Source organism: Oryctolagus cuniculus, chromosome 3, assembly GCF_051225735.1.
Source record: "Oryctolagus cuniculus isolate XC-2025 breed Fujian yellow rabbit chromosome 3, ASM5122573v1, whole genome shotgun sequence".
In the NCBI taxonomy this organism is placed as follows: Eukaryota; Metazoa; Chordata; class Mammalia; order Lagomorpha; family Leporidae; genus Oryctolagus; species Oryctolagus cuniculus.
Window position 1 is genome coordinate 157,058,613 of NC_142869.1, and position 26,145 is coordinate 157,084,757.

At 39.8% G+C, this 26,145-nt stretch overlaps 1 protein-coding gene and 1 long non-coding RNA gene across 4 annotated transcripts in view; one reads left to right on the top strand and one right to left on the bottom strand.

The window, feature by feature from the left end:
- Positions 1-5,587, bottom strand: part of LOC149127567 (uncharacterized) — a 30,569-nt gene extending 24,982 nt beyond the window's left edge. The window contains exon 1 of the long non-coding RNA XR_016231752.1: positions 5,487-5,587. This is a non-coding gene — a long non-coding RNA (uncharacterized LOC149127567). The remainder of the gene's footprint in view (positions 1-5,486) is intronic.
- CPED1 (cadherin like and PC-esterase domain containing 1) overlaps positions 1-26,145 on the top strand; it is a 587,225-nt gene that overhangs the window by 315,115 nt on the left and 245,965 nt on the right. For 2 of the 3 annotated variants that reach the window (XR_016231749.1, XM_008258284.5), the window contains 4 exons: positions 453-673; positions 929-1,030; positions 1,425-1,512; positions 5,564-5,710. The exons of the other annotated variant lie outside the window; for it this stretch is intronic. Coding sequence is in view for 1 of the 2 variants with exons in the window: in XM_008258284.5 (XP_008256506.4) it covers positions 453-673; positions 929-1,030; positions 1,425-1,512; positions 5,564-5,710 (558 nt within the window). In the remaining variant the exon portion in view is untranslated. The remainder of the gene's footprint in view (positions 1-452; positions 674-928; positions 1,031-1,424; positions 1,513-5,563; positions 5,711-26,145) is intronic. 3 annotated transcript variants of the gene reach the window in all.

The following is a 26,145-nucleotide window of genomic DNA, read 5'->3' on the forward strand; positions in this document are numbered from 1 at the left end:
CAGTCCTGTGGCTCTTTTTGCAGATAGTGGCATGATCTCTGATGATACTTGTGTAGAGTCTCAACTTTCACAGCTATAAAATAAAGAGACTGGGAAATCTCTTAGTGTCCCAAGAGCACTGAAATACTCCAAACCTATTTGAATCAATCAAATTTGCTAAGCTGATTGGATGAGAAATGGAAGATGTAAGGAAGATAGACGCATTGAAGATAACAAAAAGCAAAAAGGTTTAAACTAGAATTAATGATGGTGTTATTACCAGGAATAATGAAAGCAAAAAAAGGTACAGTGTTGAAGAACAGGATGAATGTTATCTAACAGAGTGAGGAGCTGTCCTTCAAACAATTAGACACCTAGCTTTATGGGTGTTTAAAAATGTATTTCTTTTAGACTACCTCCTGAACCATGTAAACATGAGATTTGAAAGCAAATTTATTTTCCTTAATTTACAGATCCTTTTCATTGGAGATTCAACCAACAGAGGTATCATGTACTATCTGATTGAAAGAGTGAATGAAACATTGCAGGAATGGCAGAAAGTGCATGGCACTAAATTGTATCACAACGTCAACAGTGGGAAGACTTTGATCAGTTATTCCTACTACCCTCAGTTCTGGATAAGCCCTTCATTGAGACCAACATTTGAAAAAGCACTTGAACATCTCTTGCAAAGGTATAATGGACGCATTATGAAGGCACAATGCCACACTGCACTGATGTTTGACTAGTAGTCATAATTGCTCACAGTATATCAAATGTGCTGAAAAGTTTAGATTCCAAGTAATGTGGCTGAAAATGAGTTGGAAATGACAGGGAGATCCTGTGATCAGGAAGCCAGATATGGTTCAGTGAAATGTGAAGCAATGCAGTTAAAATGTTTACCATCTGTTTTAAGGCAACATGTGTTGTTTTTCTTTCTGGATTTCAGATCACGTCCCCTGGAGAATACTGGCCAGACTGTATTGGTTGTTGGTGGTGTTCAGTGGCTTAATTCCAATCACCTGCAAATTATTCACGAGGTTTTGAAGAGGTAAATTTCTGCAACAATAGCTGTTACTAGTATTCTAAATTTAAAAGTGATTGAATTTTGTCCAGATTTTATTTGAAGAACAACTTGTAATTTAAAAATTGAGTGCTTGAAGTCTAATTTAAAATACTCCAAAATACCTTTGTATCCAAATCACCACTCAGCCCTCCAGTGTCTAAATTTGCATTTACCATAGATGGAAACATGTTCCCTGACATATAAGAGTCTACCCATAGAGAAGACCTAATATTCCTCAAATTGATAAAAACAAGAATTTAGTCCTATCTGCCAATCTTAACATTCAAAAAGAACTCTGCTCTATTGGTTTATGTAAACAGCAAACATCTAGAACTGTAATTCAAGTGTGTAACTTTAGCATTCTGATCATTTCATTCAGGGAAAATTTACTCAACATCCTAGTGATCATCAAAACTCTGGGAATTGGATTTCATCTGCCAGTGGATGGGGTGCATTTCTTAACACAGGTAAGCCCATTTCCTCTATGCTCCCTATAAGAATTTCTACTAGAAAAGGACCCAAATGGTACCATATAAAACTCATTCACCTTCATAAGAAGAAAAGGAGATAATATTCTTAAGGACTATTCTTTGAAATAAATTATAATTATTCCTGGAGACAAGGGGCCCATACCCCATGGATGTGTTGTAAATAATGCATTAGATTCATAAAAGAAGAAAGGATGTGCCAGACTACACAGAAATAATGAACAGGGCGTATCTGACAGAGATTATGCCTTAAGTATATCTTACAATGCTAATGTTTCATACAGCTTTAAAAATGAAAAAAAGCTACATAAAAATGGTCTTCCTTTCTTTTAGGTTCCCTCTGGAACCACAGACGAAATTGTCAATATCAATGAGTCCTTTGGGAAAAGTGGTCTTTTTGAAGACGATTTCTGACCGATTGCTTTTTTAAAAAAGAACCTTTGAAGTAGTATCATTGGTTTTTCCTCTGGTAGGATATTCATAAACGAAAGGGGTTAGAGGCCTCTGACCACTTCTCCTAGAAGATAGTAGATTAGTCTCAGCAATGAATGGAAGTCTGAACAGGAAAGAAAGGCAACATCTGCAGGCAAGAGAACCAGCTCTCTTGCAGTTCTTGTTCAAGTGAGGAGAGTTCATGGGCAGCTGTGGCTCAGGGGGACAGAATATGGGCCACTTAAAATGTGAAGATGTGCAGGTCAATTTTTGTGTCTGTGTCGGATGCTCTTCGTTTTCCCCAGCAACATACACATGGCCCTCCTCCTTTCTCAGACTTTACCTACTTGGATGCCAAATCTTCTGTGATACAGAACAGGACAACTGGTAAAAAGTGGTTATGTAAAGCCTTGAATTTAGCATTCTGGGGTGCAGGGGGCAATTGAGTTGAGGCATTTAACTACTGAGGTAACTGGAAGATTTAAGGCCACTGGGCATCAGGACAAAAGACCTTTAATAATTTTTACCAATGAATTATGAATTGAGTCCCCTTTAACATGGTTTAAAGGCGACAGGTAACAATGTCAGTTCCTTCTTCAGGATTCTGGTAGCTCTGGTAACTCTGATTGCAACTTCTCACAGCACCTGGGGTACTTGTGGCCCCTGCTTACATGCAGATCACTAACCCAGAATCAGTACATCTCGGCACTTCCTATGGGCCAGACTCTATTTAACATGAGGCCTGCCACCAGAGCTTTGCTGGTGTTCAGCAATCTTTTCAAACCAAAAGGAGGGAGACAGACCTAAGACAAACAAGAGAAAGAGTCGTGGATAATTGCAAGGAAAGGCAGAACATAAATCTGAACTCCTTATCTGCTCTCCTCCATAGCCTTGCTCTTGCTGCCAGTGCACACATGTGCATCCATGTGAGCATGAACACACCCACCCACACTCCACACAAAGCTCAGCTTCTCAGGAACACCTGTTCTGTCACCTCTAGGCTTTCAAACCACTGCTTCCTCTTCCCGGATATCACTCTCCCAGCACCCCCTAACTGCTACTTTAAATGTTGCTGCCCTTGGGAGACTTTCTTGACACATTGGACTAGATGGGCTATTCTTTCCTTGAGTTCCTGTATTAGTGTCCGTGGCCTTGCTCCTGTCACAGAGTCTGTGCAATCTTTGATTATCTGTCCCTAATCCCACCCTGTGGACTGCGATCTTGGTGAGAACAAGGACATGCAGATGGGGAAGAGCTCCCATGGCTCACTCCATACCCCAAATGCCAAACACAATTCTTGGCACATAGCACTCATTCAAAAATACCTGGTGCAGCAATAAAGGAGTGAACTTTTTTATGATTTGGATGCCCCAAATCATGCCCCGCCCCCATCTTAATGATGATTCACATCAGTGTCCCAGCAGGAATCGTCTTTTGCCGCACAGACCCACTTGCTTGTGCAGAAATAGTAAGCTTCAGCCCCTTTCCTGGTGTGGGCCATCCAGAAGGGCCATCCGAGCTCTAGAACTCCCAGTGAGATGGGTTTAAGCCTCCACCACTCTGCAGTGCAACTCAACTTCTCTCCCTGCCTGGTTCTTCCCATGCTCTTTCATGGGTGTTGACCTCAAGAACACTGCCCTATACGCCTCGTGAATGCAAATCTCTGCTTACGAGTCTGTTTCCCACGTAACTGATCTTGTTCTAGAAAGTGCTTACTTTAAAGTTCCATGAACCGCCTGTCATTAGACATGGAAAAGTTGAGAAAGTACTTGTAACTGGACAAGCAAAAGGCCACAAACAATAGGGAGCAGACCACACAATACTCTTGTTTACTCTTTGAGGCACAGAATGAACGAATCATCATCTGTCTCTCTCTCCCTCCAGATCCTTTATGAGCCTTTTCTATTCAGTGCCTTTATTTTGAGGGAAACATTCTTCCTTGAATGTCACCTAAAAATAGGCATGCAAGCACATGCAAAAGAGAGGAAATTAGATGTCTTTGCACTGCTTATTTTACATGGTAGTAGTTGGATTTACAAATGCAACTCATTGTTTGCTTTTTCACCTGTACAATCAAAAATCACAGGGCTGGCATTGTGGCATAGTGGATAAAGGCACTGCCTGTAGAGCTGGCATCCCATGTGGGCTCTGGTTGGAGTCCTGGCTATTCCACTTCCCATCCAGCTCCCTGCTACTGGGCCTGGGAATGCAGTAGAAGATGACCCAAGTGCTTGGACCCCAGCACCTATGTCAGAGGCCTGGAGGAAGCTCCTGCCTCCTGCCTTCGGCCTGGCCCAGCCCCAGTCATTGCGGCCATTTGGGGAGTGAACCAGCAGATGGAAGAATCCTCTCTCTCTCTCTCTCTCTCTCTCTCTGCTTTTCAATTAAATAAATCCTCAAATAAAATAAAAATTAAAAATCATTTTTGCCTTAGAAAAGGGAATGAGATCCTCTCCACCCCCTCATGTGAGTCTGGAGTTTCCATGAAACCCACAGCAAAGCAAGAGCAACTGAGTAGGGATTCATTAGGGGAATGCCTGGAAAGGATAAAGAACAAGTTCCAGACCAGTGCATCACTCAGTCTTGAACCTCATATACTTTTCAGGCCAGCTATGTGTTGGTAACTGTGTTTGGCTATAATGTATCTAATAGGAAAGGTGAGAAAGAAAGATAGGCTGGGTAGGAAGAGTCTCAGATTTCAGCTCAGTTCTGAGAACTCTTGGCCATGCCATAGAGAAGTCCTGGACCTAGGGTTGTTGGTGGAATTGTCCTTTCTCCCTCCCTGCCCCCTTGACAGAGTGGACCTGAACTAGAACTCCAGCCATGCGGGATCGTTGCCTGGAACATGGTAGGGGAGGGAGGGAGTAATGTGATCCAAAGAAGCAGCAGCTGGAGCCTTCACTCAATGCTACTGCTCCCCAGAGCACACCCCTCTTTTCGCTTTCCCCACCCATCTCCAAGTAAAATCTCACCCAACACTGATAGGAACTCACTCATGAAGCCTCCCTGTCTTGCTACCCCCTGCCCTTGAGAGAGCTACTCCCTTGCTTCTACTAGTCCTGTTGAGTGGTAGGTTTTTCTCCAATAAGAGACTTATTGTTTATATATCAGTCTCTCCCATTAGAATGTGGTGTCTTAACAGCAGAGAAGCAATGACATATGTATCCTTGTATTCCTGTCCCTCAGCAAAAGATAAGCACAAAGCAGACACTAATTAATAGTCAAGTGACTAAGTGAACAAAAATACAAATTCTTAGAGGAGATTTGTACTTGTTATTTACAAATTTTTTTTAAACTGAAAATTTTAAATTTTGGGGGGCAACAAGTTTAACCACTTTTTAAGGAAGGAAAAGTTAAAAATTGTGTGTCACTGTAGATATTGATATGTTGTGTATAATAAATAGTTACATTTATGTTTTTTGTGAAAAAATCAGAATACATTTTTATTTAAGAAATGTACATGAAATTCTATATCTCAAAATATGATCAATCTGTGTTTAGAAAAAAAAGATGTCCTTTACCTGATTTCTGCCTGGTCATTCAATCATAAAATAATCCTTTGTTAATAAAATCCTCACTCTTCTGCTTTGCCATACAGGGTGAAGTACAGAACCTGTGGAAAGAAAATTTGATTATTCTGGATGCTGCAAAAAAATATGGCTATGAAGTAGTTGACACATTCACTATAACAATGGGGCGATACAAAGAGTTTCTGCAGGGGAACTGTGGATGTCATTTCCATGAGGTATTTATGCTGACTACAATGTTTATGGCTTTTGATTTTTTTAAAAAATTTTGTTGTAGTTTTAATTGCATGTACAGTCTCATTTTGCAAGGGAAAAAAATGATGGCAAGAGGAAATTAAAGGATGTGTTCATCCTCACTCAGCCAAAGCAGGTAGTAATTATAACTTAAGCTCTACAAAAATGAAGTGATAAAAATAATTAGTATTTATGTGTATGGTTCAAAACTAGAGGCATTGGTCAATGCAGCCAGTAAGGCAGGAACCTGAAGACAGGGGACCTTCTCTAATAGACTTCTTCTGATCTTCTTATCAGAAATTTCATCCAAAGAAGGTGGCAAAATCCTTCAGTGTAGGCAGCTTGAAAATCTCATCTATTTAATGTGTCAAAAAAACACATGATTTCTTTTGTTAGATTTTTTTAAATTTATTTATTTGAGAGGTAGAGTTGCAGACAGTGAGAGCGAGAGACAGATAGAAAGATCTTCCATCCACTGGTTCACTCCCCAGATGGCCGTAACAGCCAGAGCTACACTGATCCAAAGCCAGGAGCCAGGAGCTTCCACACTGGTACAGGGGCCCAAGGACATGAGTCATTTTCTACTGCTTTCCCAGGCTATAGCAGAGAGCTGGATCTAGTCCTGGGAGCAGCTGGAACTAGAACTGGTGCCCATATGGGATGCCGGCACCGCAGGAGGAGAATTAACCTACTGTGCCATAGCGCCGGCCCCACAAATGATTTTGCTTCATTGGTTTATCCATGGCATAACAAGAAGACATGTGCTTTGACTAGGTTTTTTGTTGTTGTTTTGTTTTTGTGTGTGTGTGTGTGTTTTCCCCTAAGAGTAATACTGACTTTATTTCTAACCAGTAATTAAATAGGCATTGTTGAAAAGGTGATAGGAGAAAACAATGTTATTCTTTTTCTATCAAATTTCTCTGTAGTTTATTTCCTCCCTATCACTTGAATAAAGTCTTGTGTGGATTCCTTAAGTTTACAGTCATTTTCAGACAGTAAAACTTCTTCAATCACTTTCAGGCATGAGAGTATTCCATCAGTACTAAATTTGTCTAGTCCTAAGGTGGGCATTGTGGCAAAGAGGAGTACGTGGCTGCTCAGGATACATAATCCTGTATTCAGTGTGTAGGATGGAGTTCTGCCTCTGCTTCTAATCCAGCTTCCTATTAATGTGGATAGGAGGCAATAGATGATGAGCCAAGTACTTGGGCCTCCACCACCCGTGTTGGAGATCTGGATGGAATTCCTGCCTCCTGGCTTCAGGTTGACTGTGCCCTGGCTATTGGGAGTATTTGTGGAGTCACACAGTAGATGGAAAATCCTCTCTGTCTCTTCTCTATCTGTGTCTCCCTGCCACACAAATAAAGAAATCTTTAAAAATAAATAAATAAAATTTTCCAGCCCTCAAAGCTTGAAGCAAGAAACAGAATGTGAGAGGCTTCTTTGATTTGTCCCCATCTTGCTTTGCCACTATCTCATCTTTTCTGCATTGAATCAGAGTAGAGCAGGGATATTAAGGACAAGAAATATCTTTCGTGACTGTATATGCATGAGCCAGTGATACACTTTCTGTGTATAGAGTGCTACTTTCTACTTTGAGAGTGCTTTTGTGAAGTTCCTGGAAGAGACCCCCACTGGGGCCTTCTGGCTACAACTTCCTCGATAAAGGCAAACTCCTGTGCAGCTGGATTCCATCTTTGGCCCCTTGACATCCAAGTGTCCATCACTCTGTTGGAAGTCACATTGTCACTCCAGGCATCCTCTTGGAAAGTATTCAAATTGGCATTAGGCTTGCAATGTATACTTAGTTGCTTGCATTTGGTCAACAGAAACACTCATGCAACCTTGCTCTACTGCTTGTTATTAGAAATATTACTAGTTGCCAATGAAACCTTCTTTGTCTTGCTCTTTCTCTTGCTTTCTTAGTCCATGTCACATTAAAGCCACTCTCTAGTTGCAGTAGTCACAGTGTCTGCTACTAGTTTTACTACTCTCCAGACCTTAAATCTCCAAGCTGGTCTCTTGAAGGCCCCTTTCATATGGTTTAAAGCAAGGACGAAACAGATCCCCAAAGAAGCTTCACAAAGCATTTGGAAAATTCACATGGATGTTCTCTCTTTGGTCTTCCTCATCTCACAATTCTTGATGAGACAAGGGCTTGCAAAACTGGATTCTGTACACACTTTTGCAAGTCTTGCATAGGTTTTGCAGACGATGCTTGGGACTATTGTTTGGTTACAGGTCTCAGGAACTTCAGTTGAAACTGAGATGGAGCGTGCCTACTTTAATCTTCCTATCTAACATTGATTCGCTCATTCTTTCTTCGCTCCCTTGGTAAATCAGAACACATTCATTAGTGGGTTGGCTAGTGAGTTGACAACTACAGCTTTCTTCTGATCCTGTTTTGCAACTGTTATCTGACTGTCAGAATCCATCTCAGTCCCAGATTCATACAAATACTCAAGAAGTTATTGATACTGCACTGGCTTTTCTCTGTGATTTCCTAATGGATTCACATAATCCTTTTATATGACCAAGGGAATTTCATATGAGACATGTGAGAGCCAGCAGCCACAGTAGAGAACGTGGCATTTTGCATTTGATACAGCAGTTTGAAACTTGGCCATGGTGCTGCAGAATATATTTTAAGCTGCAAGAGATACTATGTGTCTACTAATTTCTTTAATAAGAAAATATACCACTCTCAGAGTTCTTATACTATTGCAGAAAGTCAAAATTTGGGAACACAAGAACAGATAACCTAAAAGAAAAAGAAACAATGAACTTTCATCTGAGCCAGCCCAGGATCCCACTTGGCCATAAAAACAAGCCAGTGGTTGCCAAAACCACAGAAAATGGGAACTTTGAAAGACAACATGCAGATTGTTTTTTTTTTTTTTGCCTCTTTTAGAAAAGTTATTTATTTATGTTTATATAATGTGTCTTCAATTAGTATTTGGGGTGGAGGAAGAGTGTCTGCTTTTCTCTTTCAGCTTTAGTGTTCTGAAAGTCTAAAAAGGAAATGTCCTCAATGATTTCCAGCATGGCTCCAATTAAAAACAGAAGATGCCCTTCCCACATGATTGTATTACACGTATCTCCTGCCACAATGTCAAGCTGTTTATAACAATAGTCATGGAATTTTAAAACCACCAAAAAAAAAAAAAAGACTTTTTGAACTATCAGCACTAGAATATTGGTTTATAATTATTACTAATAAAAACTATCCTTAATTTGCAAAAATAATGATATAAACACATCAGGCAAAGTTACTTAACCTATTTGATTTTATAATTTCTTATAATTATCCTGCAGAAATTGCTTTTTAAGCTCTGTTTATAAGGTATGCTACACTGAAGGCATGCCACATTGGACTTCCCTAAATTATCCCAGTTGGTTCCAGTGTCATGCTATCCAGCTTTGAGTTTTCATGATTAAGCTGAAACAATGCTTCAGAGAGCATTTGCCTTTCCAGAAACAGAGAGAAGATAAGATCATCTTTCTCAACTGACTCTCTTTATAAAATCTCTAAACCCATTCATTGCTGAGGCATAATTGTTGCTTAACTCTTGAACAATTTGTACCCCTTGTACTTCAGGAAGTCTCTAGTGCTGACACTGATGTTTTATAATCTTTCTAAACCATCTCCTAACATCTTAAATCAATGTCAGCTTATTGCAAACAGTCAAGAAAGTCTAACACTCCTTGTAAAGGAAGGTTTGATGATGAATGTAGTAAGCCAGGAAAAAGTCAATTACTGATCTCGTGCAAAACATTAAAAGGTAAAATTCTATTGATAACTATCTCTTCTTCTGTGCTCATCTCATGAGACTGGCAAAGAAAGTTTACCATAAAATAACAGCAAGAATTGGAAACAGACCATAAGAACTTTGGCTTGGGGCCTTGAATCTTCTGCTTTTCAGTTAAGCTATTCCCATAAGAGATTGAAGGATACCTGAGAAGAATTTGTACAATCATTACAGTAAAATCTTGAGGTTTCTTCATTGGTTTGTAGTTGGAGTTCTATCACCAATATAACAAACCTACCTGAGCAAAATCTTGTTGCCACAGGTGAGATTAAAGGTCTTGGAGCATCATCTTCTTTATCTGCCAAGGAACCGAAGGAGAATGTGTTGTCACCACAAATCTATAAACAATTTCCCAACTGGTGTGCATCAGTTTTGACTAAAGGTTCCTGCTGATTAGAAAAGCAGGTGTTTCTCTTCATGAGTGGAAATGGAATTTTGTTTTCCCAGTGTTTACACAAGACAACAAACAGAATCCAGGTAGCTCTTGCCCAAGAGAGGTTTTGGACGATGCCTTTAGTTATGTGACAAACAGCTATTGTGAACAAGCTAAAACCTGGATGGGGTTCAGTAATATTATCATCCCAAAGCTACTTGCAGAAGATGAAAGTCCACAACGAATAGTTAGGTGATTATTAATTAGTGTAATAAGTTTTACAAACCTCATATAATATCTTCATTTTCTGGCAAATGTAGCTACAGCCTTTGACTCGGCCAACCAAAATCATTTGGCAACACTGCCCAGCCCTAATAGCAGCAGGTTTCCTTTGATTCTGCTATGGCAGGAAGAAGAAAAGAAGGCACTTTCAGTTCTTTTTTTAGAGATAATTTTCCATTATTGTTTAAACTTATTCTGGTTATAATTTTTAAGTAAGCAAAAGATTATCTAATCTAGAAATAAATTTTTTCTCATAAATAAAAGTTTACTTGAAACCTTAAAAATTTATTATCTAAAAAGAGTGAATAAAAATAAACATTTAAATCTGTCTATCTAGGAAACTGATCTGAGGGAAAGACAAATGATACAAGCATAGTTATCTGATTAAAAAAAATCTTAAAATTGAACTATCAGCATAGCTATTTTTACTTTCATTTTTTATCTACTTGAAAGGCAGAGAGAGAATCTTCCATCCAGTGGTTCACTCCCCAAATTCCCAAAACGCTCAAGGCTGAACCAGACTGAAGTCAGGAGCCCAGAATTCTATCTGATTCCATGATTCAGGGACCCAAGAACTTGAACCAACTTCTGCCTCCCAGGTGCACATTAGCAGGAAGCTGTGTCAGAAGCTGAGTAGCCAGGACACAAAGTGGCAACAGCTTAACCCACTATGCCACAAGGCCCACCCCTCAGCTATTTTTGATAGTTAATAAGTACAATGTATCAATGTATTCAAAAGATGATTTTAGTACCTACGCTATTTAGGCATTATACTACTGCTGCAAAGTGGGCTAGGAGTGTATAGGACTCCCCTAAGCATTTCAAAAATTACGTGTCCCCCAGAGGGAGAACTGATATCCCCTTTAAGCTTTCTTCTCCTCTGGTATTCCCTGATTTACTATATTGCACTGTCACTTTACAAACCAGAGCTATCCCTGACTTCTGATTATCTTTCTCCCACTCCCTACCATCCTACAACCAGCAAGTTACCAAGTCCTATCCACAAACTAAATACCCTCCCAAGTCTTCTCCTCCATTACAGTCACCTCAACCTTTTATTTAAATTTAGTCATCTAACATTTGGTGAGTTCATTTCTTGAACAAAACAATGATGATGCAAAAATAAGTTAAGATACGCTCTCTGTTCTTGAGACATTGCAACCAAAGAGTAAGTCATGAAAACCTGTATTAGGAAACAATATGTTTTTTTTAACTTTTATTTAATGAATATAGATTTCCAAAGTACAGCTTATGGATTACATTGGCTTCCCCCCTGCCCCGATGATTTCCCTCCCACCCGCAACCCTCCCCTTTCCCGCTCTCTCTCCTCTTCCATTCATATCACGATTCATTTTCAATTTTCTATATATACAGAAGATCAGTTTAGTATACATTAAGTAAGATTTCAACAGTTTGCACCCACATAGAAACACAAAGTGAACAATACTGTTTGAGTACTCGTTATAGCATTAAATCTCAATGTACAGCACTTTAAGGACAGAGATCTTACATGAGGAGTAAGTGCACAGTGACTCCTGTTGTTGACTTTACAAATTGACACTCCTGTTTATGGCATCAGTAATCTCCCTATGCTCCAGTCATGAGTTCCCAAGACTATGGAAGCCTTTTGAGTTCTCCGACTCTTACCTTATTTAGACAAGGTCATAGTCAAAGTGGAAGTTCTCTCCTCCCTTCAGAGAAAGGTACCTCCTTCTTGGAAACAATATGTTAAGTGGCATGTTAGAGATGTTAGAGATATAAAAAGGATTTTTTTTCTGTAAGATTTCTTTATTTGAAAGTCAGAGAGAGAGAGAGAGAGAGAGAGAAATCTTCCATCTGCTGGTTCACTCCCCAAACAGCCACAGTGACCTGGGCCAGGAACCAGGAGCCTCTTCCTGGTTTCCCATGTGGGTGGCAAGGACCCAAGCACTTGATTCATCCACCACTGCTTTTTCCAGGAGCACCAGCAGGGAGCTGAATCAGAAATGGAGCAGCTGAGACCCAAACTGGCACCCATACGGGATGGCAGCGTTGCAGGTGGTAGCCCTATCTGCTATGTCACAACGCCCACCCCTAAAATAGGATATTTTCATCACACCAAGAAGGGGCAGTTAACCCAACCAAGGAATTAAATGAACTTCTTCTTAAAAATAATTAAATTTGATTGTTGAAAGACAAATAGGCTCTGGATCAAGGTAACAGTGTGATGACAGAAGGATGTTTCACTGTAACCCCATGGAACAATGTGAATCAAATTAGCTCTGAAATCACCTGATGCTATCAGGGAATCACAAGTGATTGTTTACATTGTAGAACTTGTTGTGGAACCTGTTAGGAAATGGAATTGAGTAAAAGCACATACCGGCATATCATGGTAGGAGCTCAGACTTTATCTTTTAGGTGAAGGAAACCCATGGAAAGATTTGAAAGAGAGGAATGAAGGGATTCATTTTTGTTTCATGTAGTTAAGTCTGATATTTGAAGAGGACTTAGTCAAAAAAAGGAGGTTTTTCCAGAAGTCAGCTAAGAACTGTTTAAGGACCACCCAAACCAGGACAGAGACAACAAGCCTAAAAGATGGGTGGACAAATACCAAAAATAGTCTGTCTAATTTCTGGCCTGAGGGAGTAGGAGAAATCAGAAGTTATTCCTAACTTGGGTGACTAATGGGTGACTGATAAGAGAGCTAAACTGGCAATGGAGATGGAGTATAATTGATAAGGCACTGGCATAGGGAGAAGATGGTAAGTTCAGTTTTGAACATGTTGTGTTTGACATGCCTGTAGGACATCCAGGTGGGGATTTGTGATGGGCAGTTCCATGTATAAGTTTGAACCATGAGGGACAGGTTGGGACTGGAGGTAGAGTTGGGAGTCATTAGTAAATAGGTCATAGGTCAAACTGAATATAAATCATCCAGAGAAATTGAGTAGAATGAGAAGAGTGATACAGAAACTCCTGGAAGCATCAGTACTTGAATAAATAGAAGCACTTGGATTTGTAGCCTGAACAGTTGAGGTAGACTCTAGTAGAGTGTGGTGTTGTGGACACACTCATGGAGTAAACATTCGTAGAAAGAAGAGATGGATACAGGGGGAACATTACCAAAGATAATTGTTCCAATATAACAAGGATTTAAAAATACATTTTGTTTTTGACAGTAACAAGGTACTTTATGACCATCTTAAAAGTAGTTTCCAACATGAAGAGCAAAAGTTGAAGAACAGTTTGAAGAGGAATAGGAATGAGGAAAGGCTGGCAAAGGCTTTCACCAAGCAAAAATAAGGAGAAAAATATTCTATTTAAAAGAGGGCAGGCTTTGGCATTTTTGTGAACAGAAAAGCAAGAATCAGTAGAAGAGGATACATTAAAAATACAGCAGAGAGTGGGACTGTTGGAGGAAAGTCTCCAGTCACGTGAGTGAGGACTCTGGTAAATGAACAAGGTGGAGGAGAAGGTCTCTCCATCCCTGGCCTGTATTTGTCCTAGGAGATAGCCTGTCTCCATCGCTGAGTGTCCAGTCTCCACTACTTGAATAAATGTTTCTCCCCGCCAGGAGAATGTCCCCACACTATAAGTCCCGTGTAGTCATTTAAAATCCTTCAGTGGCTTTGTACTGAAGAGAGTTGCTCCTGCCTTGTTTAGAGACGTGCAGCTCCTTCTGTATAAAATGATAGATTTTCAATCCATCATCTGCAGCTGAGCCCCAGCCTCTTAGATTAGATTAGAGGTCACTGGCTGGTGAGCAGGACTTTGTGGGTCATGAGAAAGTCCAGCTTTCTCTGAGATGGTTTGGTGCAAAATCTTGTTCCAAACAAAGTTCCACCCTGTATTGAATGGTGGTAACACCAGTGTATACAGTATTTCCTCCACACTACAGATTCTCAAATATTAGCAGTACATTAAACTGTCCCCAAGTCCTATAGTGAAGCAAATGTACAGTTTTATTTGACCTAACTTTTCTCCAACATTTTTGACTGCACAGCTTTTTTTTTTTAAAAATCTCTATTATCACCTCACTAAAGATACTTCAGGGAAACTCATGCAGAAGATAATCCTATGAGGTGTGTAGTCTAAATCTGACAAACTGACCACAAGTATTTATCTTCTCTTTCACTTGAACCCCTGTGAAAATGACTAAATATATAAAGCTATTATTCATGCCCCTTAGAAAAGACAGACTAAGAAATAACTCATAACAGGTAATAATATGAATCCATTTGAAATGTGACTTAGCAGGCAAAGGAAGAGCCTACAGAGGACAAACACCAATTGGCGGTGAAGCACACTTGCCCCACAGATCCTGTGAGTGGCTCACGGTGTGAAGACTCAAGTGCTAAAGAAGGCTGGGCTGAGGTACAGGTCAGGAAACAATCAGCTAAAAACCATGTATGGGGTAAGCATATAGCCAAGTGGTGAAAACGCCAGTTGAGACTCCCACATCTCATACTGTGTGCCTGGAATTGAATCCCAGCTCCACTCCTGGTTCTAGCTTCTTGCTAATGCATACCTCGAGAAGCAGAAAAGATGGTTGAAGTACTTGGATCTCTGACACCCATATGGGAAACCTGGATTCAGTTACTGGCTCTGAGCTTTACCCAGTACCAGCCTCAGCCCTGTCCATTGCCAGACTTTGTGAATTGGAACTGATGGAATCTCTCTCTTTCTCTCCCTCTCTCTATCAAATAAAACCAAATAAATAAAGATTTTTAAAAAGTTATGTGCAAAATTGGTAGACCTCTAGGTCCCTTACCCCATCCTTTGCAGTCAGAACCCTATATCCACACATATTGTGTCTTTTAATATTGAACTTCAAAGTCTGGATTTGGAAATACAGGCATAGTAAAGGATAGGGCTGGAAACAGAATGATGAAGGTAAGTTGGCATCAGAAGGGTGGAGCCCCTAAACTTCTCCCTGGACCAACCAGAATGCAACAGTGGGACAGGAGGCTGAACAAGTCTGATGAGAGACAAAATGACTTAGTAAACAAATTCCATTGAAAAGTCTACAATAGGATTGAGCAAGTCCCTGCAGTGGAGCCAGCAGTTGGAAATGTTGGTCCACACATAATATTTCTAGATGACATTATTGTAGTGTACTCTTCAATAAAACTCTAAATTCAAGAGAGTTTGTTGGAAATAAATATCTGCTAGTTAAGATTAGATCATTCTAAGACCAAAGATATATATCTGAATAAAGCAGGGTAGGTACTTCGCCTAAAATCAATCACATTAATGAACATTATTAAATAGTATTAAAAATTCAGTGACATAAATACTTAGCCGCTTGGAAAACTGGGTTTAAGACAAAGAAGTTAGTCTCTAGGGTACTATAAGGAAGAGCAGGATAGAACCAGCAGTTTAATATTAAATTGGCAAACTTCTGGTCTGTGGCTCTTTATAATCAACTTCCCTACCTCAGAGCAGAAATTATTCCCAGAACCAACACTGACCTCTGTCTAGGAGCAGAAGTTAAAGAAACTCAACTGTCAAAGTAAGGATTGAGGATCACACATAGGGTGGGGAGGCACATAGGGTGCTGTGGCATAGCAGGTTAAGCTGCTGCCTGAGACCCAGCATCAATATGGCCACTGGTTCAAGTGCTGTCTGCTCCACTTCCAATCCAGCTCCTTGCTAAGGGCCTGGAATAGCGGAGGAGGATGACCCAAATGCCTGGGTTCCTGCACCCACGTCGGAGATCCAGAAACAGCTTTAGGCTCCTGGCTTCGACATAGCACAGCCCCGGCTGTTGCAGCCACTGGGGAGTGAACCAGCAGATGGAAAATCTCTCTCTCCCTCACTCTCTGTAACTCTGATTATTCAAATAAAAAAAAAAGGTAGAGAGGGAGACAGAGACAATGTGCTGATTGCAAATCTGTAAACTCCCAAACAAAACAAAACTCATTCCTGAAGAAAATGCTAGTCTTCCCGGCAATCCTCAGCAACTTTGACAAATGTAGATGTTGGAATCTCTTCACATGGGTTATCTTATGTAGCCATAATTAAATATTTGGAAAGTGAGTGGCCAAATGAAGGAATTTCCTATTATCTGTCAGAATTACATGATGTTCTGAATTGGAAGCATGAATTCTATGGACTGATGTTAGCTAGTATTTGTTACTTCGTTTTGATTCCCATGTCTGGATTCTTAGGCTACTCTTTCAGCTGGTCACAATTTTGTAACTGGATTTGGGGTTCAATACCCTGTCTGTAAAATCACTACATATTAAATAAGAAGTACTTCAGTAGCATACGTCTGCACTAAAAGACATTTTAGGATAAACTAGCACATTTGGCCTGGTCAATATCATGTTTTCCAACATTTTCTTCTTCAGACCCCAGCCATACTCGTGAAACATATTGGATTCAGAACATCCCTCTAATCCAGTCTAAGACGATTTTGGAATACTTGAACCACCAAAAATTGTTTTCTATTTTGTTCTGTGGAGCTGGAACCACATCAGAAGTTCCGTAGAGGTTATTCAGGTCAAGATGGGTTTTAGGAAAGGTATTTGCTGATAATCTGCCTGATAGTTGTCCAATTCATCAAGACTGCCCTTTTTGTAACTGGCTTTTTGAAAATTCAAAGTTGTTTCAGATGCAGCTGTCAACTGATATTATAATACACTTGCTTTGATGAATATTTATGTGAAATCAATGTTGAGTGTTGCAGTGTTCAAGTTATACATATTTAATAGTAGAAGTTGGAATCATAGTTTTGCTGGGTAATTTACAACAGCTTTTCATCTGTTTAGGAAGTCTTACAGTAGCCATTGGCCAAAATCAGTCAAGTTGAACTGTGGCCATTTGTATTCCTTCCAAAATGTCTGTGTGTTGAGATGTGAAAAGATCTATAGTCATAAACTATGAGATCGTTTCGCCTATAAGAAACCTATGAAAAAGTCCAAGTTACTTTTACATTGCAAGGACTGATTCACAGAAAAATGTGGTCATCTACATAGTCTATAACATCTTATATTTATACCTCTCAAAAATTATGCCTTTCTAAATTTCTATAATTAATATGTTAAAATATATATATATAATTGCTTTGAAACATTGTAATCTGTACTTTATAGTCTTTTCCTACATATAACTTCATCTAAATTTTATTATTGTTGTGAAAAAGAAATCCTAATAATAAGGCTCATAATTATAGAACAATGCTGATATAACAAGTGAGCATACTTCATGGAGACCAGTTGTCTTTCACTGTATTTTCCTAATTTGAAGTACAATTTGCCATAACAAATTCACAAAAAGTAAACAAGGAAAGTAGAGAAGAAATTAATTCAGATTAAATTTATAAAAAAGATTGTCATATTTAAAATTATAAAAATAATATAAACATTCAGCAAATCATACATATGAAAGGTCTTCAGAAAGTTTGGGAAAATAAGTATTATGGAAAAATCATGGATTTCAAATTTTTTGCACCAAAATAAACTTAGATTTTTCTAAAATAATTTATTTTATTTGAAAAGCAGAGTCACAAAGACAGAGAGAGAGGGAAAGAGAGATCTTCCATCCATTGGTTCACTCCCCAAATGGCTGCAGTGTCTGGGGTTGGGCCAGGCCGAAGTTAGGAGCCAAGAGCTTTTTCTGGTTCTCCCATGTAGGTTCAGGGGCCCGAGGAGCTAGATTAGAAGTGAATTAGAAGTGAAGCAGCTGGAACAGAAACCAGCACCCATATGGTATGCCAGCATTGCAGGAAGTGACTTAAACTGTTATGCCACAACAGCGGCCCCTAAACCTACCTTGTAATGTCATTTTGCACAAACATTTTGAAGTACCCTTGTATATGTATTATTAGCCAATGTAGTAGTTCCTTTCCCTATAAGGTAGATGTGCCTCTTTTTCAAAGGTCAAGTTATCTGCACACAAATTAGAAAAACATTTGGATGGATCCAACCATTGGAATTTGTGTCTGATTGAGGAGACCACTTACACAAACATCTATAGTCATTTGTCTCTGCTCCAAGGCCTAAGTCTTTCACTGATCTTTGCCTTTTTTACTATTATTATTGTTATGCTATCCCAGAAGGAACCCAACATTTTTATTATTAGCAGCTCTCTCTCACAGCCACATTCCAGTTGACACTTTAGTTGGATTGTACTAACCCTAAATGATCCTGATTTTGGGAAGGACCCAAAATGGGCACATTTCCACACCTGAGATCAAAGGAGAGAAGCGACTTTGCTTGTTACTGTACAGGTACCAAACATCTTTCACTGGCACAACACTTCCCAGCCTTAAAAATGTAGCTGACTCCTTTTCCTCTACAGAGCCTGTGAGAAGGTAAAATAAGATAATATTTTGAAACTCAGAGGTAGCATTTTGGCAGCAATGCCAAACAGTGATTTTTTACAAATAAGTTCAAAGAAATAATAGTCGTGCAAACAGATTATCATCTCACCATAAATTAGCACCAAGTCTCCCGAATGTACTAAGGAACTATTCATTACATGGAAACAACATGGTGCCTGACCTTGGGGAGCTGGTCTCAGACAATGCCTTTGAAGTCACTTCATTCTTGTTCTTACTTCAAGTATCTTAGACATGTGTCTTTATATAGTTCTCTTGAGAGTAGGGACCATATCTGAATTACTCCATGTGCTTCCCAACGCAGAGAACTCTGAAGATTAAAAGACAGATACTATGTAGAAAAACAACTGTTCAATTTTAGGTGTAAGATACAACATCCTTTTGTTTCTCTTTTACTTGGATTTTTGCTTGCTATAAAAATTTTAAAATATTCGTACAGTAAAAACAAAACCTACTCCCTTCATCTCTGGAGACTATTAGCATAGACCCTGTAGTATTTTGTACATGGCTCCATTTTTAACCTACACGTTTGATTTTAATCCTGTGAAATTTGATGTATTAGACAGTCAACAGTCACTGGCTCTAACACTGGGCTCTATTTAGAACTATCATATTTCTCTATAACCATTATAGGGAACAGTAGTGGCTCAAAAAATGCATTTTAATCTGCAGATTGAACATTCCTATTCTTTTGACATCCATACAAAATTCTGCTTATCCTCAACCTTCAACTCCTATTTTGCCATCAAAATCTGGAAAGCATAATATTTAAGTTGCTGCTTAAGAAATTTAAATTGCTGCTTAAAGAAATTTTCAGGTTTAACCTAGACAAGAACTTGATAATAATACAAGGTTAAAATGTACTTGCTAACTTAACAAAAGTTTATTGAGTATGTGATGTATGCTAGCTCCTGCCTCAAACTCTACATGTTCATATTTCTGCATCTGGTACTAGGAAAGAGAGATGCACAGGATCTTTCAGTATAATTTAGATTACTTCATTAACCCTGACTCTGGCCTTCATCTGTTCACATTAGAACTCTCCTCTGGGTAAACATTTCAGGTTCTCTCCAACAGGGGTGTCACATACACCCCAGGAAAAGCCTGCTCCAGTGGGCTCAGAGCTGTTGCAGCACAGGCTGTCCCATCTGCTTTTTTTATTATTATTATTATTATTTGACAAGTAGAGTTATAGACAGTGAGAGAGAGACAGAGAGAAAGGTCTTCCTTCCGTTGGTTCACCCCCCAATGCGCTGCACCAATCCGAAGCCAGGAGCCGGGTGCTTCCTCCTGGTCTCCCATGCGGGTGCAGGGACTCAAGCACTTGGGCCATCCTCCATTGCCCTCAACCGGGACTAGTACCCGGCGCCCCAACGGGGACTAGAACCTGGGGTGCCAGCGTCGCAGGAGGAGGATTAGCCAAGTGAGCCATGGCGCCGGCCCCATCTGCTTTCTTGATGCGTCTCAGAGCACAAACACTGCTGGGCCCCAAACTCTAACCAAGGTGATTCTCTCCCACTGTTCTGCCAGGCAGAACAAGTCCCAGAGACCTCCCTTTGTGTAGTCAGAGTATTTTCAAAACTTGGGCTCCAAAGAGCTATCCTGTTTTTAAGATTTCAGTTTATTTTATTTATTTGAGAGGCAGAGAGAAAGACAGGAAGAGAGAGCTCCTATTTGCTGGTTCAATCCAGTTATGACTGGACCAAAGTTGCATCAAGGAGCCAGGAACTCAATCCACGTCCTCCATGTGGGTGGTAGGAATCCAATTACCTGAGCCATCACCTATTTCTTCCTAGGGTCTGCACTAGCAGGAAGCTGCGTTAAGGAACCAGGTGCGCATGGAACTCTGGTACTCTCAAATGCTTTTTTCAGCATTGCTTGTCATAGCTCAGATTACCACGGCCCTCACATTTTTAGAACTGAGGCTTTCCAAATTGTGTCTGAAACTGAGTAGAGGACACAGCTTGGGTTCTCCCCCAAGAGGCTCTGTAGCCCTCCTAACTGAACAAGCTTGGCAGGAATGCGTGCCCATTCCTGCTTTACTCAGGCCCACCCCGGGATCCTCCCCCTGGGAGGTTCTCTATCCTTCTACAGGCATACTTTCTCTCCGTGGGAGGCTGTGAATGGTTTCTAGACTAGAGACTGATCAAATCTGACTTTCAGAAATCCTTTTAATATCTAAGATGATAAAATCTGGAAACTGTGCCCAAGAATGTGGTGGATGGCAGTCCTGGAGAGATGTTAGAAGAAACTGTCGCTGCCCTGCAATGCCTGAGTTCCCAAAGATGGAGGATGGAAGGAGCCATGTTTCTGAAATGGTACTAGGGTATTCAGACAAAACCAACCACACCCGAAATTGAAATATCATAGACCATGGTAGAAAGAGTATCAACGCCATCAGCTGCCCTTTTATTCCCCTCAACCTCCCTGCCCTGACACACACCACACACCACACAAACACACACACATGTACTGGTGTGGAAAGAGGCAAAGACTTCCTGGCAAAGCAGAGTTTCCATTTTGGCAAGGTAGCTAAGGAAAACTTCACTGATGATGGTGACTAAGACTTTGTTTAGCATGGAAAAGAGATTCCCAAGGGGACGACTGAGAAGTGTAAGAGCCGGAGGAGGTGTCAGGAGCCAGGGAGGAAGCCCACAGTTTGTGACAGCTCACACTGGTGTAGCAGGTTGATGGCAGACTCACCTCATATTTATAAATGAGCATCTGATATTGAAAGTCCCCCTCTCCAGCCAGTTTTTTTTTCCTTTCCTACATTTATTCTTTAAATGTGAGTTTGGAAATTCTTAGTCTTCTTCCTCAAATGCCTTGTCTTGCTGGTTACCATTGGAATAGCATTCTACCCAACTTGGGATGCTCTAATATGATATGCCTTTCCACCTATTTGTATGCTTTCTATTAGCAAACTGGGTTAGTTTTGTAATGGAATCTTTTCTATAATATATTTCTTATCAATTATTGATAGAATACAGAAATGCTATATTACTTTCAAATATTAACTTGATAATATTTACTTATTTTTCAGTAGATGTCCATTTTTTTCAGGGTAAGCAATCACGTAACTACCATAATTATTTGGTAATTTCTTATAATAAAATATTTCATGATATCAGAGTTTTTTGCATTCCAGAAATAAATTTTGTATGTTAGTGGTACAAGAACATTATACATCAAATTTTAAGGATTCTCTTGGATTCAATTCACAATAGCATTTGGACAGATTTTTTACATCTATATTTTGATAAATTAAATTGAAATAACTCTCTCTACAGAGTTGTCAGCTTCCCAGCATTCAGTGTCTAGGTGTTAGTAACTTAACAAAATAATTTAAAGCATCATTGTTGATGACTTCCTGCAAAATAGTTTTCAAAGGAAACTAAGTGAAGTGTTGTTGGGCCAGCAGACATTGCCTGTATAGGAGTGTGTCCTGAACAGCATGATGGGAGCATTGGTACTGTAGGAAATGTTGGCTTAGCCCTTGGTAGCTTGAGAAGACACTGTCATCCAGGCTTCCTTTTTCACAGAGTAACTTAGCGATCTCTTAAAATGGAAATCAATTATCAACCTTCCCATTGAGATCTGGCAAAATATTGACAGTACTCCTGAGTGTATTTGCACTCCAGCAAACACACTGGAGCTATGTGTTTTTGTTTATGAATCACATTTAAGATTGCTGTAAGCAATTACATTAGCATTATTGCAACATCTGTAATGCAACATTAGATTCAGTCCTGAAATCATGCAAAATACTAAAATAACATTTAACTATATATTTAACAATAACTATAACCTTTTACATTGGGTGGACCTCTTTTTCTATTTTGCATATAATTAGAATGCAGATCATCAGGCAATTGCAAATACCACAATTTAAGATACAATTATATAAACACAACTGAACTTATTTTGGCTTCAGAACACTGGGATAATATTATTTCAAGGTTGAGTGTTATATTTACGCATAAGTGTTTCCCTAAATAAACTTCCTGAAGAATGTTCGCTAATCTTGCTGTGCGTACAAACCTCCAAAATGGACAAAACTTTCAGGAAAACATTGGGGCACCTCTGCAGTCTGTCACATTCAGAGTCACAGTCTCACCAGATAGGGGTAGAAAGAGCAGCACATAATAGAAACGTGCTGCGACCTGGAAAGTTAATGAGTGGTTAACTGAAAACTGAGCTCTAAAGAACAATCCATATGGATTCATTACCACAATCTGCTGGTTTCACTAGACTTGTTGAGGGTCCCTTGATGGGCCGGCGCCTCTGCTCACTAGGATAATCCTCTGCCTTGCGGCGCCGGCACTAGTCCTGGTTGGGGTGCCGGATTCTGTCCCGGTTGCCCCTCTTCCAGGCCAGCTCTCTGCTGTGGCCAGGGAGTGCAGTGGAGGATGGCCCAAGTGCTTGGGCCCTGCACCCCATGGGAGACAGGAGAAGCACCTGGCTCCTGCCATCGGATCAGCGTGGTGCTCCGGCTGCAGCGCTCCAGCTGCGGCGGCCATTGGAGGGTGAACCAGGCAAAAGGAAGACCTTTCTCTCTGTCTCTCTCTCTCACTGTCCACTCTGCCTGTCAAAAAAAAAGAAAAAAGAGTCCCTTGATCCAAGGGCCTGAGCAGGAAAAGTCAAACCTCCCCCAGATAGGAAAAATTAATTTCTATGGAACTAGCAGGTTGTCATTGGTTTTAAAACACACTAGTATTACATCTTTTCCTTAAAAATGCTAACAGCTTCAAATTTGCATGATTATAAAGTAATGCGCATTCATGGTGCTATCAGAAAAAAGTAAAGACCAAGAATACTCAAGAGTTAATCTAAATCTATTATCCTTCTACCAGAAGGTTACCACTGTTAGCATTGTGATGTAGATGCTTACAAATCTTCTGTTAACTCTTCTAAAATGGTTCACCCTCACCTACAATACAATTGAAAAGATAGACTATGTAATTTTTTTGAAAAGTCTATTCTAACTGTTTTCACTGCATTCTTTTTTAATATTTTATTTATTTATTTGAGAGGTAGAGTTACAGACAGAGAGAGGGGGTGACAGAGAGAAAGGTCTTCCATCCATTGGTTCGCTCCCCAAATGGTCGCACTGGCTGGGATGGCTGATCTGAAGCCAAGGAGCCAGGAGCTTCTTGCAAGTCTCCCACATGGGTTGAGGGACCCAAACACTAGGGCCATCTTCCACTGCTCTTCCAGGCCATAGTAGAGAGCTTGACTGGAGGTGGAGCAGCCAGGACACCAATTGGTGTCCATATGAGATACCAGCACTACAGGCAGAAGCTCAGCCTACTTGGCCACAGCACTGGCCCCTGCATTCTTTTATATGTACGAAAACACATATATGAGTCATTATGTAACTCTCAAATATTTTTTAAAATTAGTGAGCTACTATTGCTTTCATTAGTTATCACTAATACTTCTACATTAAAATGAAGTAGTTCACGATTTGTTATTCACTTATAAAGATGCACAAAACATCTTTTTTTTAACTTTTATTTAATGAATATAAATTTCCAAAGTACGATTTATGGATTACAATGGCTTCCCCCCCATACCATTCCTCCCACCCGCAACCCTCCCCTTTCCCACTCCCTCTCCCCTTCCATTCACATCAAGATTCATTTTTGATTATCTTAATATACAGAAGGTCAGCTTAGTATACATTAAGTAAGGATTTCAACAGTTTGCTCCCACACAGAAACATAAAGTGAAAAATAATAGATGATTTTTTTAAATGATGATGAAATCAGATCAGACCTATTGTCATGTTTAATCCCAGTGAGAGTCAAGTTGGGAATTGATAATTTCTTTTTTTCTTTTCTTTTTTTTTTACAGATCAGTTTAGTATGCATTAAGTAAAGATTTCAACAGTTTGCACCCCCATAGAAACACAAAGTGAAATATACTGTTTGAGTACTCGTTATAGCATTAAATCTCAATGTACAGCACATTAAGGACAGAGATCCTACATGAGGAGTAAGTGTACAGTGACTCCTGTTGTTGACTTTACAAATTGACACTCCTGTCTATGGCATCAGTAATCTCCCTATGCTCCAGTCATGAGTTTCCAAGGCTATGGAAGCCCCTTCAGTTCTCCGACTCTTATCTTGTTTAGACAAGGTCATAGTCAAAGTGGAGGTTCTCTCCTCCCTTCAGAGAAAGGTACCTCCTTCTTTGAAGACCTGTTCTTTCCACTGGGATCTCACTCACAGAGATCTTTTTGCCAGAGTGTCTTGGCTTTCCATGCCTGAAATACTCTCATGGGCTTTTCAGCCAGATCCGAATGCCTTTAGGGCTGATTCTGAGGCCAGAGTGCTGTTTAGGACATCTGCCATTCTATGAGTCTGCTGAGTATCTCGCTTCCCATGCTGGATCACTCTCCCCTTTATTTATTCTATCGGTTAGTGTTAGCAGGTACTAGACTTGCTTATGTGCTCCCTTTGACTCTTAGTCCTTTCATTATGATCAATTGTGAACTGAAATTGATCACTTGGAATAGTGAGATGGCATTGGTACATGCCACCTTGATGGGATTGAATTGGAATCCCCTGGTATGTTTCTAACGCTACCATTTGGGGCAGGTCAGCTTGAGCATGTCCCAAATTATACATCTCTTCCCTCTCTTATTCCCACTCTTATGTTTAACAGGGATCACATTTCAGTTAATTTTCAACACTTAAGAATAACTATGTGATAATTACAGAATTAAACCAGTCATATTAAGTAGAACAGACAAAAAAAATACTAAGAGGGATAATGTATTAAGTTGTTCATTAACAGTCAGGGCTATGCTGATCAAGTCACTGTTTCTCATAGTGTCCATTTCACTTCAGGAGGTTTCCTTTTTGGTGTTCAGTCAGTTGTCACCGATCAGGGAGAACATATGGTATTTGCCCCTTTGGGACTGGCTTACTTCACTCAGCATGATGTGTTTCAGATTCCTCCATTTTGTTGCAAATGGCTGGATTTCGTTGTTTCTTACTGCGGTATAGTATTCTAAAGAATACATATCCCATAATTTCTTTATCCAGTCTACCGTTGATGGGCATTTAGGTTGGTTCCAGGTCTTGGCTATTGTGAATTGAAGATGCACAAAACATCTTTACCCAGCATTTTCCCCTCTTTCTTCCTCTCTTTGTCTTCTCTGCCAGCCCAGAGTCTCTCTTATTCCCTACCTCATTCCTCTGAACCATTGGTGCTAACAACCTGAGTTTCATTAGCCCAATATTAAAACTGGCATTTATAACATGCCATCATTATGGTTTGTTAAAATCTACAAATAGACTATAACTGTAGTCTCTTTTTGTGTGTGTGTGAGCACGCATGTACACATGTGTGTGTATGTCTGTGTATGTGTTCATAAAGTAACCATGAATGGATTCATAAAGAACTAGTAAGAAATGTTACTTCTGGGGAGGTCATTGAGTGGCTGGGGGGAGATGTAGAGAACTGAAGGAAAACTTTTTATTACATTCCCTTTTATGCTTTCTGAGTGTTTTATAATACCACTTACTCATAAAGTGTTAAGATAGAATTAGGTCTATGTATGTATCTACAGATACACAAAGTTAGCTTTGTAGAGCATAGGCTGCGTCTAAGCTTCTGTAG